This window comes from Corvus kubaryi, unplaced genomic scaffold, assembly GCF_017639235.1.
Source record: "Corvus kubaryi isolate FWS band 111438036 unplaced genomic scaffold, C.kubaryi_AGA036_p1.0 138, whole genome shotgun sequence".
In the NCBI taxonomy this organism is placed as follows: Eukaryota; Metazoa; Chordata; class Aves; order Passeriformes; family Corvidae; genus Corvus; species Corvus kubaryi.
The window spans coordinates 22,701,773-22,721,417 of NW_024580672.1; the positions used below are offsets into that span (position 1 = coordinate 22,701,773).

The window sequence follows — 19,645 nt, forward strand, 5'->3', positions numbered from 1 at the left end:
CTGAGAAAAGCCAAGTTGCCAGAAATGAATTCAGTGGGAAAAGCCAGGGGAGAGGCAACAATTCCAGGTGCCAGCAGCACTGCTGAGGAGATGCAATGGATGGATATTCCATTGACACTCGGGGCATAAATCAAGTGAAATTGCTCACAGAAGCAAACCCAAAGCATCTCACTGTGAATCCAGAAGAGTAAATTCGGAGCCTCCTGGGAACTTTGCCATCATTTGTTTTCATTTCTCTGACTTCTCTTCATTTCTGCTCGGGATTAGCTCCCCCAACAATGATCACAGCAATAGGGAAACCTGCTCCCAGGGGATGGGATCAAAGCAATATTTACCAAAGTAAGCCCAAGCAAAGAAATCAAAATATGAAGAACTAAGTTAAACCCAGTCACAACGTACTTAAAAAAGAGAACCAAAATGGCTTTAACTCTTGCTGAACCACTAAAAAATCTGTTGCCTTGTTGGGAGACTGAAAAGGAGAGAAAAAGCCATCCCAAACTCACCAAACCCTCCCAAAAATCATCTTTAGTACACCTTCACATTGCCCACTTTGTTTGGAATTTGTTCCCTAAGGATTTTGCCTTTTTCCTAAATAAACAAAGCCACATAACATTATCACCTTTGATTTTTCCTCCTATTTATCTTGGGTTCAGGCCAATATAATCCAGCTAAGGATGTAAGCACACAAATTGCTCCTCACTCACACAGCGTTACCCAAGCAAAGTCATTATCAGCATTTTATTGGCACGTGAAGCTAAAATGAACAAGCTCGAGCCCTTGGCAGCCCTTTCCACCTTAATTTAGCTTTTAATTACAACTCCCCTCATTTCCAGTGTCTTTTCTCGGGCAGGCAAACCCCGAGCTCCATCTGGAGATAGCCGGGGCTCATTCTCCTTCCCAGTGATCCCAGCAGCTGCAGACAGAGCCACTCTCTGTGCCCTGCACTGGGTGTTTGCAGAGGTTTCAGGGCTATTCTGTGCTCTTGGTTGAACTGAAAACCATTAAAAACATCCCAGTCTTTGAAATGTTTTCTTTTTCCACCTTGAAAATGGTAAATGAGCAGATGTCCAAAACACCCAAGGCACTTACCTGAGCAGGAGAACATCCAGGAGATCCGTCAGGGTATGAAATCATGGAGCAACCGATGGAAAACACCGAGCAACTGGAGACTCCAGCAGGAAGCAAGGAAAGCAGCACCTGAACCTGGCCTGTGACAGGTGGCAAGCCCTGGGTCAGCCCTTCTCCTTGCACCTCCCCACCCTCACAGCCAGGAATTCTTCCCAATATCCCAGTAACCCTGCCCTCTGGCACTGGGAAGCCATTCCCTGTGTCCTGGCACTGTGAATTATTCTGAGTTCATTTTTCCACAGCAGCAGGAAGTTCCTTTATCTCTGTGACTATAAAAACACCCAGCACACACCTAAATAAAAATTACTGTGAGTTAGAGAAAATATCCCTCTCACTCCAAGGAAGCAGAAACCCATAGATTTAAGGAGCATTAACTTAAAATTTAGGTCTCCTGAGAAAAACATAACAACCACAGACAGAGCACATCTGGAGCAGCACAAAGGCAGAGATGTCCTGATGTTCCTCCAGCCATGACGTCCTACCTGTGTAGCCAGCATGACTCTTTTGCTCCCAGCATCCTCGGATTTCTGATGGATGTCAATGGAATTTGCACTCAAATCCTGAGTGGAAGGAGCCCCCTCTGGTTTTCCATCTCTCCAGTAAAAATCACAAACCCTGTGTTATTTTACCCATTATTTCATGGAATCCCAGAGTATCCTGAGCTGGAAGGGACCCACAAGGATCCAGTCCAACCCCTGACCCTGCACACACACCCCGACAATCCCACCCTGTCCCTGAGAGCGTTTTCCACTTGAGCTCTGGCAAAAATCTCTTCAAAAAGTTTCACCCCTGAGATCCCCCTGAAAACAGGTTTGAAATGCTCCTTAATTACAAAAGTTAAATATTTATTTATACAAATATGATGAGAAAAATCTCATGCAGACTCTTCACACACAGGAACAGAACCCAAATCCGACTGGGATGGCTTCACCAAAGAACTGGGGTTGGAAGGCTGAGGGGGCCGTGGCGCTGTCCTGGAGCACCGCCCACGGGAAGTTCTGGATCGGAGAGTTCTCCTATGGAACATGTGCCAAGATTTTCACACTCTTCACCAAGATTAACAATTAATAGCTGATTACTACTACTCAGAGGACTGGACAGAGACAGATGAGCAGCGGGAGTGGATCCTGCAGACCACCAGACCCCACACACTTGGTGGAAATGCAGAGTTGCCAAAAGATTGCTTGAGATAATTCCCCTAAATGATGGAAATGCCTTGAGATTGCTCTGGATGGCATCTGCTTCTGCTTAATTATAAACCTGCATTGGAGTCATAACTTGTGTATATTACAAGTAATTTGCATAATTAAAACAATTAAGGGATCGACGTATCATGGCAATTAGAAATGCATCAAACTCTGGATGTTGTACAAAAGAGAGCTTCAATATGAAACATTAATTCTTTGAGAACAAAATATCCTTCCCATTCCTGCAGAACAGCCTTCCCAAATCCAATGGATGGCCCATAAACTCCATTTAGAGGCGTTTTCCCTCGGGATCCCCCACTCCTGGTGGTGCTGTTGGACCCCAAGTGCTTCATCCTTCCTCGGAATCCCTTCCCACAGCCACAGCCCGGGCTCGTGTCTTTATTGCCAGTTTCAGTTGCTTTTATCTCATTTTCCGTAGCCTTATCCTGTTTTCCTTGTCCCTCTTTTTGAGAATAAGAATGAACTGGTTGAAAAAATGCTCCTGGTCCTTCTTCTTCTGGACGAGGCGGAAGCGCTGATCGCGGCCGTACTTCTCTGCGAATTCCTTGAAGGTTGTCCTGTGGGAAACAGAGATGTTGGGAACCTGGGACTCGGCCAGGCCACCCCCAGGCTCCTGGACCTGGATCCACACCAGAACTGGGGGGGGGGCTCTGGGAATGTTTGACAGGAGTGGGATGGTAAATCTGGGATGAAGAAGGGCCAGACCACGCCAGGGCTTTGGACACCTGGAGCAGCCTGCAGTGAGCAAGGATTACCTTTGGGATTTGGAAATGGGTTGATGGTTGGCAGGAGGCTGCTGAGCCATTAACACCACGCTCACAGACCAGTGACAAGGAGTTTTTATTTGAACTCCTGGATATTTTGTATTTCCAAGGCAAGCTCTCTCCTAGCAGGGTTTTCTACCTTAATTTCCTTTCAGGCTGCATTCCCAGCTCCTTTCCCCAAGGCGACTCTTTGCTTTTTATTGGAAATATTTGGGATTTATTTCTCTCATTGTGTGCCTCAATCAAGGCAGGGAAAGGAGCTTCATCGGTGCTTCGGTGCCACGGGCAGCTCCCAAAACCCTTCAGGGTTGAAATGCTCCCTGGCCTCTGGGCCAGCACAGCTTTTCCCTTGGGGACTGGGAGTATGAGTGCTGGAAGCAGTGTTCGGGTGGGCCGTCAGCCCAGGATATTCCTGGTTTTGTTGTAAAATGCTTCTTCCCATTACAACACTTGCTGCTTGTATCCATGTGCCCACACAGCTCATGCTGAGTAATTATCTGCACGTTTTAGTAGGGAAAACTAATTTCTGTGTTCCAGCAATTTAACAATGTTTATAATATGCACCCCTTATTTTCATGTGATTTACAAATGAGAAAGCACTGCCCTAAGCACTGCCCCTGCCCCTGTGTGAGTCTGGATCCGTCACTTGAAAAACAAAGTGAAAAATAAGTTGTGTCTTGCACGCTGTATTTTAATTTAATCACAGAGCTGTAGAGTCACAGAAGGGTTTGGGTCAGGAGAGACCTCACAGATCATCTTGTTCCAACCTCCTGCCATGGGCAGGGACACATCCCATGAATTTAAAGCAGTGGCATTAACAGGAACTTTGTAAACTTGTGTTTCTCTTCCACCAAACCCCAGGACTAAATATAATCTCTGGATAACTTCACCTGCATGTGTGATATAGATGAGATTGAACATCGTGGTACTGATTTTCCATAAGTAATGTGTGTTCTATGACCACAGCATACACAGGAACACAAAATAAACGTGCTGTGCCAAGTACTGCACATCCTGAGGGAGAGAGGAGAGGGAGAGGGACAGAAAGAGGGAGAGATGGACAGAGAGATGGAACATTTCCTCTCCCAGGAATACAACAAAATATTGGGGAATATCAGGGAAGAAATGCCATCCCAGCATTAGAACAGGCATGTTCCACTTGCTGTGAAGCGTTCCGGGCTGAAAAGCTCAGCCTAAATGACAAAGCTGAGCTTCCCAACCCTTCCTAAGGCAATGCCCACCTTGGGGATAACTTGGATTCTTCCAGAAGCTTCTTGAATTCTTCCTTGGCCAACAGCAACTTGTTCTTCTTCTCTTTGTACTCCTCCCTGATCCGGGTCTTGACAAACTGCTCAAAAATCTGGCCAAGGAAAGGACACAAGACAAGGAGTTACTGACAAAGCCTTTGGGCTGCTCCTGCCTCACCAAAGAGCTGCAACCCCAGCGCCTGCAGTCCTCACCTGCCCTCCCCACGTGTCCAGGAGGTGTTTTCATTCCATCACCTCCAAGGCAGGACGGGGTCTGTGTCCTGCCTGTAATGGGGTATTTAATTAAATGGTAACACTGTTTATACTAGCCCCAGAATCCCAGAATTCCAGACTGGTTTGGGTTGGAAGAACCTTAAAGCCCACGCAGCCTCACCCCTGCCATGGCCCATGGGCCCAGGCTGCTCCAAGGCTGATAAAATGATTCCACGATTCCAAGAAATGTGTCTTGATTGACTCATCATGGTCCAGGTGTTGTCCTTGCCCATTCCCTGACATAAATCCCAAACTCCCTGCTCAGGCTCCTTAGCAGCACTTTCCATCCTGGCAGCTCCTCATACATTTTCATTCCTGTATTTCCTTATTATTTCATTTCATTTTTTTTTCCTTAGGAAGGAAAAGGGAGTAAATCAAGATGTATGTGCCCCGTCCTCTGGTAAATACCTACAGGAAGCTCTCTGGAGAACCACAGGACAATATGGAATAAGTCCATTTTTCATCCTGTTTATTTTAAAAATGGACAATTCCGTATTCAAAATTATTCTTTCTGCAGGATGACAAAAGTCTTTTAAGGGAGAGAAATAACCACAGAACAGCAGTGTTCACTGCAAGATCCCTGCATCTCCCCTGAATTTTGTAGCCTCATCTGCAGACTTTGGGATCCCTGGTGAAAATTAATGCCCAAATTATCCAGGCAGCAGAACTCCACATCCCTCTGGAGCTCCCCAGAAAAACCCAAGCCTTGCACAGAGCCCCCAGCCAGGCGCCAGTGCTCTGTCCAGTGGGGTCTGTTATTGCAAACCGCAGCCCTAAATCCTGCCAGACTCCTGGAAAATGTCCTGAACAATGAAAATTCAGCAGTGTCTCTACAATATTCCAGTAATTCAGGGTAGAACCGTTACCTTGAGGCCATTTCCCTCCCTACTGCCAGGTTTCCCAGGCTCAGGAGTTGTTCCTGCGTCCCAAAGAACAGGATCCCTGTGTTCCAACCTCCTCGTAGCACTTGCTTGTCCAAGGAGACAGCACTGGGAATCCCAGGATAGCCCAAGTGGGAAGGGACCCACAGGGGTCCTGGAGCCCAGCTCCCAGATGCCCCAAAATCCCACCCTGTGCCTGCTGAGCATCACTCCCGCTGGCCAGAGCCAAACCTATGGGCATCCCCAGGGAGTCCTGTTTTTATGGAATTCTTTCATCCTCCCGAGACAACTGCTCCAGGATCCAGGGCCATGTGGGAGGTGTTTGTGAAACAGAAATTTAGAAGAAACATAAAGATTTTAGTTATAGGCTAGCTGTGTTGAGATTAGTTGGACTAGGAAAGAACTTGGGCTCAGTGAGAGTTAATTAAAATAGTTAGGAGAGCTGGACCTGAAACGGGTTTTAAGATGTTATTAACTGATTGCCAAATAACTGATGATCTGTCATTTGCATGTTTGCTTAGCTGTGCTTAGAACGAGGAATAGAAACTTTGATAAGTTGGTGTAGGGAACAAGGACAATTACCAATTTCCTCCCTTGGTGGGAACCCGTTCAAAAGTCATGCAAGAGGAAACTTAGAGGTCACTAAAGTAATTCGGATTGTTAAAGTTCAGAGAGGCAAAAAGGCCAAAATGAGGAAGATGAGTTACTTCATCTTTCTTGGGACCACTGACCCAATTCAAGACCACTGACTCCATTCAGGACACACACTATGCATGCTTAATGACATTTAAGCTCATTTCCATATGAAGCGGAGAATGGGAGGTGTTAATGTTATGAATATGCATTTGTATTTTGGATATTCATCATATTTGGAAATAAAAAGTGTCGTGTTTGCTTGGATCGGGGCCCTGCGTCTGAGGGAGCCATCCCACGCAGTGCCCGGTGCCAAATCAAACATACACTTTCTAACTCTAAGCTGTTAGAGAGTTTTTGTCTGTCTCAGTTGGATATCGATACTAGATCAATATTCATATCTTGGTAAATCATTTGCTGCAGACAGGGCTGGGCTGGGCAGCGCTCACTCACCTGCTTCCTCTCCTCGGGGTTGAGCAGGAGGTACCGCGGGTCAAACACGATCTTGTGCAGCTCCTTCTCCCACGTGGAGAACGCCGACACCTGGGAGCACAGACAGCGGCGTCACGGAGATTTAATGAGGGTGGGGAAGGAGCAAATGCTCCGAGGTGAGCACAGAGAGGAGCTCCGAGAGCTGAGGAACCCTGGGCAGGGTTCTCGGGGCGGCTGAAGGTGAATGTGAATGTCTGTGGCAGAGCTCTGGTCGCCCCCACAGCGCCAGGAGTGATTCGCTCCAGGACACCTCAGCGAGGCTCCGGGAGAGGTCCCCCCACATCTGTGGTGGAAGGAATCCACAGCAGGCAGGGAAATGCCAGTTTGGGGTGCTGTTTGTGCAGCAGAGACACCGATTCCCACTAAAGGAACGTTCACTCCAGAGCTGGAATTGTGACCCAGCTGAGGCACCCGGGGAAAGCTGGCAGTGAACATCTGCAAAGCACCGCATCCCCACAGCCACTGGCATGGGAACACCACATCCTGCAGGGCTGCTGCCAGCTTCGTGGAGTCATGGAATCGTGGAACGGTTTGGCTTGGAAGGGACCCCAAAGACCACCCAGACCCATCCCCTGCCTGGGCAGGGACAATTCCCACTATTTCAGAGGCTTCTACAGCATCTCTGGTAATTTGCTAGCTACAGAAAAATCTGAAGGAAATAAAATATTCTAATTACTCCATCTAATTACAAAAGAGTGAATTCACTAGAAAAACAAGGATGTGAAGTATAATTAAACAGAGTAATTAACACTCCAGCAGGAAAGCTCTGATGAAGCAAAGTGACTTTAAGTGGACTCGTTTTCCTCTCAGAGTGGTTTGAGATTGGAAAATCCAAAGCTCTGGCTGCCTCTGGGGATTTGAGGCCATGTCCCCCCAACATCCCCTTCCCACAGCCTGAGGTCCCCTCCTGGTGCCCTCCTTGTCCTGAGCTCTGGAGTCCCCAGCACCAGGAATCCTCTTTTCCTGGTGTCTTTTACACTCTCCTGGACATCAGTTTTGTTCCCACACCCCAACTCTGAGCTCCAAGCTAATTAAGCTCAGACTAATTCATCGCATAACCGTTTCAGCTGATGATTTTGTGTTCAGCAATTATTACATTGCACATTTGGCAGACGTCACCTAAAATAACCTGGTATTTCTGATTGAATTCCAGTTACACTTCACACACAAATCCCCCTCTCTCCCCGGGACTGAGAAGGGAAAACCTTGAGAAAAAACACCCCATGGAATCCTCTCAAAAGTCTGGAGAGCAGCCCAGCAGGGAGGAGACTTTCCTGGAAATGCTGGCTTAGAACGTGGATATTTTGATGCTGTGAGGGGAGGGAGCCAGGAAGAACTTTAAATTTTCCTCTTTCTCTTAGAACTGTGTGGAAACTTTGAAACGTCCAGAAGAATATCCAGATTACATTTTGACACAGGAAAACTTGCCCCAGACTTCAGAATAAAGAGTGCCTGTCTCTTGGAGCTCCCCCAAACCCTCATCTCTTTTTAAAATGTTACAATCAATATTCTTCTGTTGACATAATTTCTGTAGGAAGCTGCAGAACTCCACTGGCAAACTCCATCTGCTCCGGGCTCTTTGCGATTCCATCCAGCAACTCCTTGAGAGACAACAGCACGAGGAGGAAAGGGCAGGGGATGGTCATTAAATAATGAGATTTAAGTGGCATTAATGGTCTCCCTATGCTTCAGCCATGCCAAGCAGCTGATGCTGAGCTGGACAGCTCAAAAATGCCCAGGGCAAGAGCAAAGTAACCTCCTCTCTCCCCATTTTTAAACAACAGCAAAGCCAAACACTGAATTTCCCAAATTTCTTAATTTTAGGAGCAAATCTTACATAGAAACACCTGAAGATCCTGTTCTAGACCATCCCTAATTCTGCCAAATATTGACTTACTGCCCCCGAGTTCAAATCTGCCAGCAAAGTCTGCACCCAGGGCTCGTTTATGGCCCTTCTGCATTTCTGAAGCACAAATAACAAGATGTATTAATAAAGCAGCTCTGGCATGGAGATAATTTGCTGCTGAAGCTCTAATTATCCCCCTTTAAAGCCTGCTGATTACTGGGATAAATTTCGTAGGCTTTACTGCCTGACAACAGCCACCTTGGGCTGTATTTCCTTACAGGAATGACATTCCCTTTATGGAATACACGTGGCAACGTGGGGGGAGGCAAAAAATCTGCACCCACTGCTCATTTTACACGTCCCTGTCCTCGCTGAGCCCAAACCCAGAGCATTCCCTGTTCCTGCAGCTCAGCACAGCTGGAACCATCTGCAGAACATCCTTTCCCAAGGATTTTTGTAAACATTAATGGCTTTATGCTGCCAGAGGGCAGGGATGGATGTGGCACTGGCAAGGAATTGTTCCCTGGGAGGGAGGTGAGGCCCTGGCACAGAAGAAGAAGAGAACTCAGAGCAGCTGGGGCTGCCCCTGGATCCCTGGCAGTGCCCAAGGCCAGGTTGGACGGGGCTTGGAGCAGCCTGGGACAGTGGAAGGTGTCCCTGCCCGTGGCAGGGGTGGCACTGGATGGGTTTTAAGATCCTTTCCAACCCAAACCATTCATGATTCCATGATTTTGGACAGCCAGTAAGTGAAATTGGCTCCCCACTGCTGGAATCACTGGAATTTGTGGTGCTGGACACTCAGGAGCTGCCCAGGACCACTCCTGATGTGTGAGGTGCTGACCAGAACACGTCCTTTGCTCTTTGAGGTTCCTGTGGAGCCCTGGGATGGGCTGTGCCCACAGCCCCGTGCCCTGCTGAGCCACTGCCCGCTGCAAGAGCTGCTGCCTCTGGGTATCCCTGGGTGTGTCTCTGGGAATCTGTCTGGAAAGGGCTCCCAGTTCCCGCGGGTGGCAGCGGGGGAAACGCCACCGGCAGCGCCAGCAAGGCCCAGGGCCCGGGGACGGGATCCCCACCGCCGCCTCCTCACGGGGGCTGGCTGCAGGAGCACGGTGTGTCCCGGGAAGGGCACCTTCCTTACCCCCCTCTCCAGCAGCATGTCCCTGAAGTGCGTGATGCGCTCCTCCAGCGGCGGCGAGCTCCGCGCGGCCGAGCCCTGCTCCCCTCCGTGCTGCGCCTCGGCGCCGCCCGGGCCCGCGGCCGGGCACTCCTCGGTCCTGTGCGGGGCAACACACACGAGAGGCCAGCAGTGGTCACTGGGGGACGGGGGTTAGTCCTTTTAATCCTCCCCGGGCCCTCGCAGAGCCTCCCCCACGTGGAGTGGACGCTCACAGATGGGAAAGGCCCCAGAGCTGCGGCTGGGTACCAACCGTGGGCTGGAGGCAGCTCCTGCTGAGGGAGGAGGGTCACCGGGGCCATCGGAGGGCTCTGACACCGCAACTGAAGGTGCAGCGAAGCCACAGCTTCATACAGCCCTTGCCAAGGAGGGCAGACTTTAAAGGGCTCTTTTTCTCATGCCAGAGATGACAATAAAGAATTCAATTCTGCACATCTACAATAATCCACCACAAACCCTGTGCCTGCCCACTCGGAAGGACACCCGGAATGGATCTGGGAAGTCTGCACGCCTCAAAATTGCTTTTTCAGTCGTGACTTCAGGAGAACTGAAGCACACATGGTAATAAAGGTCAGTAACAGCAGCACCTGGGGCTGGTTCTGGGCCTGCAAACCTGGGAGCAGGGAAAAAACTGCTGCACTTCAGTGAGGGAAAGCTTTTATCCAGTGCCTTTGGAGTAACTCCACAGCCTGGTAGCCTTGTCTGTAACCATTGCAAAGGAAGAGTTACCCAGACAAAAATGAGAAACAGAGGTTACAGAGAATCCTGGCTCTGGTGAGGACTGGGCACCTGAAAATGGCTCCCATCATTTACCCACACAGAAGAAAATCTGCATTTAAATTGCCCTTCTTTGTACCAACCCTTCTCACCATTAGACAGAGACAAGAAAACTTCAGAACTTACTTATTTCTCTTAGTTTTGATGCTCAGATCATCGTTTTCATCCCCTGGACAAGAGCTAACACACTTGTCTGCTGAAAAGAAGTAAGTCATTATCAGATTTGAACAAGATAAATGGAAGTACAAATTTCTCAAATTGACTTCTCTTCCCTTGTCTTTGCAGCTCTGGTATTTCCTGGCTTTCACTCCCCACAGAGGGTTTTAAAAATAACAAGTATTTTATAAAATCCTCGGAATTGCCTTCATCCAAATGGAAGCAACAGCAATAAAGTGACCATTTTCAGTCAGCAAAATTCCTCATTCTTCATTCATGACATGATTGCTTTAAATCTTGTTATTGTTTCACCTGATCCTCTCTCCTCCCTTCCCTACAAACAGCAGCTAAAGACATTCCTGCAAGATCATTTCCATGCTGGCACTGAAGGATTCACTGGAGGTGACTCCCAGCAGAGCTTCCCTCCTTTCCCACTTCTCTTCCTCCTATCAGCCAATCTAAGGCTGCTTTCCCAGGAATTCCAGCAGCACCTGGGGAGATCCAACACCCTCCACACTCCTGAGGCTGCAGAGCAGCTCCAAGGCAGTGTCACCCCCTGGTCTGACCTGAACACGGGTCCCTGAGGGACTCAGAGCCTGGATCTGCAGTCACACACAAGGGGAACAAACACTGAATTCTGAAATGGCTTCTCCTCACCTCCACCAGCAGCAGCTCTCACCAAAGCCCAAGGGACACAGCACCAGCAGTCACATCCCTGCAGTGCCTGCACTGAAGGGTCCCCAGCACCTGGGCTGGGAAATATTCATGTGCTGTTTCTAGGGATGGGCTTCAGACTCTTGTCTGAATGCCAAAGGGTCCAAAGGATCTGCAGGAATTCAGTAAATGACATCATCACTGGTTTTCAGTAGGAATTCTACCAACTGTGTCCAGGGCCAGGCTGGACACTGGGGCTTGGAGCAGCCTGGGACAGTGGGAGGTGTCCCTGCCATGGCAGGGGTGGCACCGGGTGGGTTTTGGGGCCCCTCCCAACCCAACCATTCCATGATTTGATGACTCCATAATGTCCGTTTTCGTTTAATTAGCTGGAAAAACTTCCTCAGCCTGAGCACCCAGACAGGCCAGGAGCAGCTGAAGGAAGAGATCAAAGCAGATAAATTGCTCTGGGCCCTGGGAGGAGCTGCTCCTCCCCTCCAGCCCCATGGGATGGCCTGATGGGAACCCATTAGGGAAGAGCCACATCAACCTCCTGGAACAAACACTTGGTGGAGGAGGAGTAATTGATAAATGAGTAATTTTTCATTTATGCCCAAATTTAAAAAGCACTTGATCCTTCAGCAGAGACAGCCCAGAGCATCCCATGGATAACTTTGCTTGACATCTTTTATTTTCAGATGTTTGATTTGAAAATTCTAATTAAAACTCAGCAGCAGCCACTCAGCTAAATAAATGTGGGAAGCATTGCTGGGCACACTCAGCTCGTTGGTGTTATTTATTTACTGAAGATTACAAGCTCAGAGGAGAGGTAACAAATAATCCCCTCACCTCAGAGCTGATCTACACTAATTATAACCTGCTCCAGCACTCAGCAACCACAAGGCCCAATTACATCAGCGAAGATTAAGACTACTTAACAACAATGAAAGTCATGGCCATAAAAAACCAGGAGCATGAATCAAATCTTTGTGGTAGAGATAATAAATAAGAAGGATGGAACACAGCAAAAAATAGATTTTTGAAGTGGCACCTATCAGCCCCGATTTTAGACTCCTCAGTTAATTAATTACAGAGCAGGAACAATGACCTTCAGCTTTGTCTCTGGCCATGCCTTGGCAGGAATTCACTGTGCTTTCAATAGATCCTGCAATAAAAGCTCTGTTTCCACCCTGCAGAATGAATTCCAGCAGGTAGGCTTTGGAGGAATTAGATACACAGCTAAAGTTCTTCCAGCCATGCACAAAAATTGTACAGCAATATATACACAGGCACCTGCTGATGGAAATTCCTAGAGAAAAATGGAATTACAGGCTGTGTGGATAAGGAGGACACAGACAGAGAACCCTCCTTGGAGCTGCTTTTCTCTGACAGAAAAGCTGATAATGGATCCCTTTTATCTCCCTGCAGGCACGGGGTTGTAATGGTTAACTGGGGGTTTGCAGGGGTTCTTTGGGGTTTGCAGGGGTTCATTGGGGTTTGGAGTGGTAATTTGGGGATTGGAGTGGTTAATTAGGAGTTTGCAGTGGTTCTTTGGGGTTTGCAGGGGTTCATTGGGGTTTGGAGTGGTAACTTGGGGTTTGCAGGGGTTCACTGGGGTTTGCAGTGGTTCTTTGGGGTTTGCAGTGGTTAATTAGGAGTTTGCAGTGGTTCACTGGGGTTTGCAGTGGTTCACTGGGGTTTGCAGTGGTTATTTGGGGTTTGCAGGGGTTAATTAGGAGTTTGCAGTGGTTCATTAGGGGTTTACAGCAGGGGATCACAGCCAGTGCCCAGCCCTGCTGGCCTGAGGGGACAGGCAGGTCCTGCAGCATGCTGCCTGGCAGTGCCACCACCCTGATTCAATTATGAAACACTGCACTTGCAAACAATGACAAAAGCCTCGCTTCTTTCCCCCTCCGCTCTTCTCCCTCACCACTAGAGAATTCCAAGCAGCAGCTGAAGGATGGTGACTGTTCTTTCTCCACCAAAACCAGAATACTGAAGAATTCCAAGCAGCCAGCCAAGGCCAGGAGCAATTCCAAGGACTGCCGTGACTGATGTCCCCCAGTAAGGGACAGCAGTCCCAGTAAAGCCAGTGTGAAGCCTCAGGAGCACTGGCACAGGACAGAGCAGCTCCCAGGAGCAGGGGAGCCTTTGCACCAAGCCTCTCAGTGCCCATTAGAGATTCACTGCTGGGATTTTCCCTCCTCCACAGCTTGGCTGGATGATCATTAGCCATGGAGTGTGTGCTCTGGGAGCAGCTGAGTAATGCACTGCTAATGCATTCCTAATGTACACCCTGACTCGGGCAATAAAACACACTGTGCCTTCTGAGAGGGATTGTATCCATCAAAGATTCATCTCCTAAAGGAAGCCACCTGCTTCTTCACTGCCAGGAAGGAGAAGGCTCAATCCCCAGCTCAGCATTCCAGTGAAAACAAGGATTTTGCAATGCACATCAATTTCCACGCAATCCTCCATCGGGAATCTCCCCGGGACACCCACTCTCACTCCGGGTCTCAAACCTCCACCTCCACACTCAGCTCCAGGTTCCAGGGGCTACTGGAGTTTAGGGAGAGGCCCCCAGTGCCAGGGTTTAGTTACTTGCTGCAGCCTCCAGCTTGCGCTTGTGCGGGGGGTCCTCGAGCAGCCGCTTGATGTCCCCGCGGTGCCTCAGGTCCAGCGGCCGCTCCCACACTGACAGCTGCATGGTGGGGTTGAAGAAGAACACGCGGTCATCTCCAGTCCAGACTACACACCTGCTCCAAGCGATAAACCAGCCTTAGAGCGTGTCCAGCGACAGGAACCGTGCCCGCAGCGGGGGCACTGCAGCCCTGAGGGGCACCCCGGGGACACCGCGGGGAGCCCGGCCTGGCCCTGCCCTGCCGTGCCCTGCCAGCCCCCCGGCACCCCAGGCAGGGAATGCTGTTCTCACCCACACACGGGCACAGACAGGGCTGAAACAGCCCCGAAAGCAGCAGGTGAAACAGTCTGTCAGGGAAGGGCAACAGGACCAGGTGAGGAGAAGGCCGTGGTGCTCCCAGCAGAAGCAGCCCCAGGGAAGGACATTCCGGGTTCTGGAGCCGTGGCTGAGAGCAGCCAGGGGCAGGAGCTCTGGCTGTGGGGCTGTGTGGCCCTTGCCTCGATGCCACAGGCTGGCAGGTGGCCATGGGAGCCTCACCTGCTGCACTGGCGGGGAGAGGTGCAACCACAGCATCCCTGTGCCATCCCTGTGCCAACCCCATGGCATCCCAATGGCATCCCAACAGCTTCCCCATGGCATCCCCACAGCATCCCTGTGCAGCCCCCATGGCATCCCAGCCAGCTCCCACCTGCTCTGACAGGTCCCCCTGCCACCCCAAATCTTTAGGATGATTTTTAGGGCTCTGTTTGGGATCTGCTGAACGTGACCCAGCTCTGCAGCAGCAGCCGCGGTCCCTGGGCTTGGCCAGGGAAATACGCACGGCAGCAGTTCAGCTCCTTGTCCTGACATTCATTTGGAATCAGCCAAAATAATATGAAAATAACTATTGCACCATCCTTAACAGACATTCAAAAACCTGGAGATGTACGTCCCTAAATTTATATGTAAATAAACAAACAGAATTTCCATCTCAGGCTGGCGCTTCCTGAATCCCAATGAGAACTAAACCCATTCTGAGACACACACACTGCTGGGAGGAAAATGCTGCTGTCTCTGAAGCAAAATTACCTGGAAGGAACCAACCTCATAATTACAAGCTCTGATGATTAATTGTTATTAAAAGCAGGGTTCAAAGCTGGGTTTAAAAGGGTCTGGTCCAGGTAAAAGACTGGAAACAGGAAAAGTGCTCCATCACTGCAGGGTACTGCCATAAAATAACCCAACACACCCCGTGTAGGGCAGGGAAGATCCCATAAAAATGGCTGCACAAACCCATGGAAGTTTTGGCATCCTTGATTCAGTGACATGCACATGATAAATATCTTTACTAACCTTTCTGACATATTGCCTATGTAACTATGTAATATATAGTACACATCCTATAAACACTACATGAATACTCCACGTCTCTTCATGCACAATGGTGTGGATCACAAACCACTGGGTATCTATCTCACAAGAGAGGTTCTTCCTCGAGTTGGAATGATTTGGAAGAGTTATGGGACTGTGGGAAGCTCTGTTCTCCCAGAAACCCCGACCCAGCAGGCCCTGGAGAACACCAAGGGGGTGGACAGGAACAGTCCCAAACCAAGGCTCCAGAAATACCACAGCTGTTCCAGAAGGAAGGGAAAAATCCAGGCATTTAGGTGAAGAGACAGACTTGGCTGGTAGGGATGGATGGGAGATTGGGAAGGAATTGTTCCCTGGGAGGGTGGGCAGGCCCTGGCACAGGGTGCCCAGAGCAGCTGGGGCTGCCCCTGGATCCCTGGCAGTGCCCAAGGCCAGGCTGGACATTGGGGCTGGGAGCAAAGATCCCATGGATGTCAGCTCCTAAATAGAAACTAATTATTATAGGGGTGAATCCTTCTGTCAACCTCTCAGGGCAGAAAGTGCAGAAGGGTTTATCTGCTTAGAAATGTCACAAGAGCTTTGGTGACATGACAACAGCTCATGTTGTCACCTGATGGGGAACGTGCTCAGGGAACCTGGACCATGAGACACAGCCTGTGTCAGACACAGCCTGCAGCCAACACCAGCTCTGCAAGACAGGCAGAGTCACCCCTGCCACTGAAAGAACTGGGAGAGAGAGGATCTGGCCCCAAAAAGCAACCTTTTCTTTTAAATCCTGGTTTTCCTCTCTGCTCAATCCAAGCACCACCCAAGCTGAGACACAGCGAGGCAGAGCCCAGCCTGCAGATCCCAGGGATCTGGCTGGTGGTCGTGGCTCCCCCCCCCCAAGTCTCCCTAAGGCCGTGATTAACGAGGAAATCTCTGCCAGGCGCTGCACCAGGAACCCAGCGTTGCTGGTGAAGCCCTGGCAGTGTTTTGCCCATGCCCCAGCCCAGGACGGCACTGTGGGAAGGGGGTGGCACTGGGGAAGGGCTCTGGCACCTCCTCACCATGGGGATCCCGGCACTGGGGTGGACGCCACGGGCTTGTTCCCGTTGGAAGCGCTGTCAGCCTCACTCACGAGTTTGAAGGAGTGATCCTGGAGAGACACAGAGAGGGATGAGTTAACAAATAAAGCTGGAGCAGAGAAGTGTTCCTGGTGTACAAATCACCCCTCGGCCTGGAGTGGGTCACCTCAGGGCCAGAATTCCAGGAGAGGCTTTATGGACAGCCAGCTGCCTCTGGAGCAGCCCAGATAAACGGGAAGGGCTAAAAATGCCTCCCCACTTAGAGCAGTGTAAGGGACAAAGCAGCCAACACCTTCTGTCCACACCAACGGGTCCCTTGGGAGAGTGGGATGAGGGATAACTCCAAGTGTGGCTCTGACCAGGACAGGAACGAGCCTGGGAGCAGCGGGGGCTCCCCAGAGCCCAGGGAGGGCCCTGTGCCAGCTCTGCTCCTTCCCTGCTCCTCTGGGACTGCTCAGGGACATCACCACTGCCAGGGTGACTGATTGTCCCCCAGTTGCACCTCTGTCCCCATCAAACAGCAAAAACACGTTTGGAGCTGCTGGAGAGTCCAGATGAGGCCACAGAGCTGCTCCCAGGGCTGGAGCCCCTCTGGAGCCAGGCTGGGAGGGCTAGGGGGGCTCACCTGGAGAAGAGAAGGATCCAGGGAGAGCTCAGAGCCTCTTGCAGGGCCTAAAGGGGCTCCAGGAGAGCTGGAGAGGGACTGGGGACAAGGCATGGAGGGACAGGACACACGGAATGGCTTCCCACTGCCAGAGGGCAGGGCTGGATGGGAGATTGGGAATTGGGAATTGTTCCCTGGGAGGGTGGGCAGGCCCTGGCACAGGGTGCCCAGAGCAGCTGGGGCTGCCCCTGGATCCCTGGCAGTGCCCAAGGCCAGGCTGGACATTGGGGCTTGGAGCAGCCTGGGACAGTGGGAGGTGTCCCTGCCATGGCAGGGCTGGCACTGGGTGGGCTTTGGGGTCCCTTCCAACCCAAATCAGTCTGAGATTCCATGGGGAGCAAACCAGCCCTGAGCATCCCTCCCCTGGTCCTCTGACAGTGACAGGGCTCCTGCACAGCTCCAGCCAGGCCAGTCCTGACCCGGATTTGTGCAGCTCACAGGTCCCAGGAGGCTCTGGAAGAAGCTCCAGCACAGACCTTGTCACTGTCACTGCCCGTGGGGACACTCTTCCTCTCCGTGTGCAGAATCAGCGTCGGGGGGCAGGAGGCTCTGCTCGATTCCTTGCCACAATCTGTGAGGGGAAAGGAGCTCTTTTAATGTGAAATGAATAAACCCACAACAAGCCAAAACTGGTGAAGAAAACCCAAACTGCTGCCTGTGGCTCTGAGCCTCCTCCTGCCACCTCTTCCTCCTTTATTCACACACCCCTTGTACCCGGGATGCATCTCCTCTCCAAACACCACATTTTAGTGGAACCCATTCCCAGAGCTCAGGGAGAGGCTTTTACTGCACTGAGTGTGGTGTCCTGCCTTCCCAGAGCCCCCACGGGACACCCTCGGGCACACGGGCAGAGGTGGCTGGGCAGGGCTGGGTTCATGGTTGGACTCAGGGATCTCAGAGGGTTTTCCCAGCCTAAAGGATTCCCCAGTTCTCTGATCCTCTTCCCCCCGGGGACCACGACCCCCAGACACCCCCTTGCTCCCAGCCCCCAGATCCTGCTGTGCTCCAGGTAACCTCTGTGGGAACCCCCAGGGAACGCTGGATTGATTCCCACTGGAAGCAGGGAAAGAACATTTCCCTCTCTGTTACAGACGGCTGTCTCCATCCTGAAATCCTAAACCCTAAACCATCCTGAAATCCTAAACCCTGAAATGTCTGCTGCCTACAAAAACTGTGTGTCGATAACAGAGAGGCCTTGAGGGACAACAGGGAAAGGCAAGAAAGCAGCAGGTGTGAGACAGAGACCCAACCATCCCAAAAAAGGAGTTTGCACAGCAAGACATTAAGAAATATGGCATTTTCTTAACTTGGACATCCCTGGCATTGTCCCAGGCCAGGCTGGACATTGGGGCTTGGAGCAGCCTGGGACAGTGGAAGGTGTCCCTGCCATGGCAGGGGGGGAATGGGAGGAGCTTCCAGCCAAAACCAGTCTGGGATTTTGTGGTTCTGTGGGGAAGATTCACCTCTAAATGCTACTCCATTAACTTCAAAATCACTCCGGGTACAGAACAGGCCCCCATTTGACTCTGCTTCCCTTGAATATCTCAGAATAATAAAACATTAAATCCATGGCATTTTGCTCAGAAGATGACTTCTCCCTTTTTATGGGGAGCAAAAAAGAAGATTTACAAACCAGAGCCATTAATTTCCACATTAAAGGAGCCAGGAGCAGGGAGCTGCTGATGCACATCAAAAGGGGCTCTAAATTCATCTTCCTTCCCTGGATATCTGGTAATTGGGAATCAAAGCTTTTCGGGCACCTTGGTCCTTGAACACAAGGAAGTCACACTCAGTGTCAGTGCTCACCTCAGCCTCCCCCTGCCTGGCCCCTGGGAAGGGAAGGACAGCACTCAGCAAGGCCTGGCACAGAGCGGTGGCACAGGGCCACTGCCAGGGCCAGCCCCGGGACCAGCACCTGCAGAGGCCACAGGCAATGGCCAGAGGTGATGTTGGTACTTTTACAGTCGTCACTGGTTGCTGGTTTGAGAAGCAGCCAAGATATTTCATCCACATGCAGGCACAGGCACACAGGCATGAGGAACAGGAAAACATTCCCTGGCTTTGGAAGCATTAATACAAACCATGGAATCCTGGAATGGTTTGGGTGGGAAGGGACCCCAAAGCCCACCCAGTGCCACCCCTGCCATGGCAGGGACACCTCCCACTGTCCCAGGCTGCTCCCAGCCCCAATGTCCAGCCTGGCCTTGGGCACTGCCAGGGATCCAGGGGCCGCCACAGCTGCTCTGGGCACCCTGTGCCAGGGCCTGCCCACCCTCCCAGCCAGTAATACACAGATGTAAACAGCCAGATTTAAACTGAAATAGGAGGAGACCCCAAAACACACTCCAGGAGCTCTGGACTGTGGAAAGGAGGGTTCAGCACAAGGTAATTGCCTTGGTCATTTATTAATGAAGATGAGGTTGAGGCTCAGGGTGGGGAGGTGCCGGTGTGGGCACAGAGCCACTCTGCCCCTGAACCTCCCACAGCTCCTGAGGGAGACAGACACTGTGCTGCAGCACCCGAGGCAGTCTCTGACCCCTCCTGAAAGCTCCTCTCCTTTCCCCTCCTGTGAAAGCTCCCTCCCAGCCCCCTCCCAGCAAAGCCAAGGCCCCAGGGAGACCCTTGGGTGCTGCAGCCCTCGCTGCACCCATGGGTGAGCTCCTGCAGCAGGCAGCTCCCTGGGCATTCCC

The 19,645-nt window shown here is 50.9% G+C and overlaps 1 protein-coding gene across 1 annotated transcript in view; it reads right to left on the reverse strand.

Annotated features, from left to right (window-relative positions):
* Positions 1–1,952: 1,952 nt before the first annotated feature.
* TCERG1L (transcription elongation regulator 1 like) overlaps positions 1,953–19,645 on the reverse strand; it is a gene marked incomplete at its 5' end in the record, with an annotated part of 47,949 nt that continues 30,256 nt past the window's right edge. Inside the window, 8 exons of the mRNA XM_042018518.1 lie at positions 1,953–2,893; positions 4,342–4,460; positions 6,588–6,677; positions 9,611–9,746; positions 10,550–10,619; positions 13,835–13,989; positions 16,274–16,362; positions 17,432–17,526. Coding sequence (XP_041874452.1) covers positions 2,737–2,893; positions 4,342–4,460; positions 6,588–6,677; positions 9,611–9,746; positions 10,550–10,619; positions 13,835–13,989; positions 16,274–16,362; positions 17,432–17,526 — 911 coding nt within the window. The remainder of the gene's footprint in view (positions 2,894–4,341; positions 4,461–6,587; positions 6,678–9,610; positions 9,747–10,549; positions 10,620–13,834; positions 13,990–16,273; positions 16,363–17,431; positions 17,527–19,645) is intronic.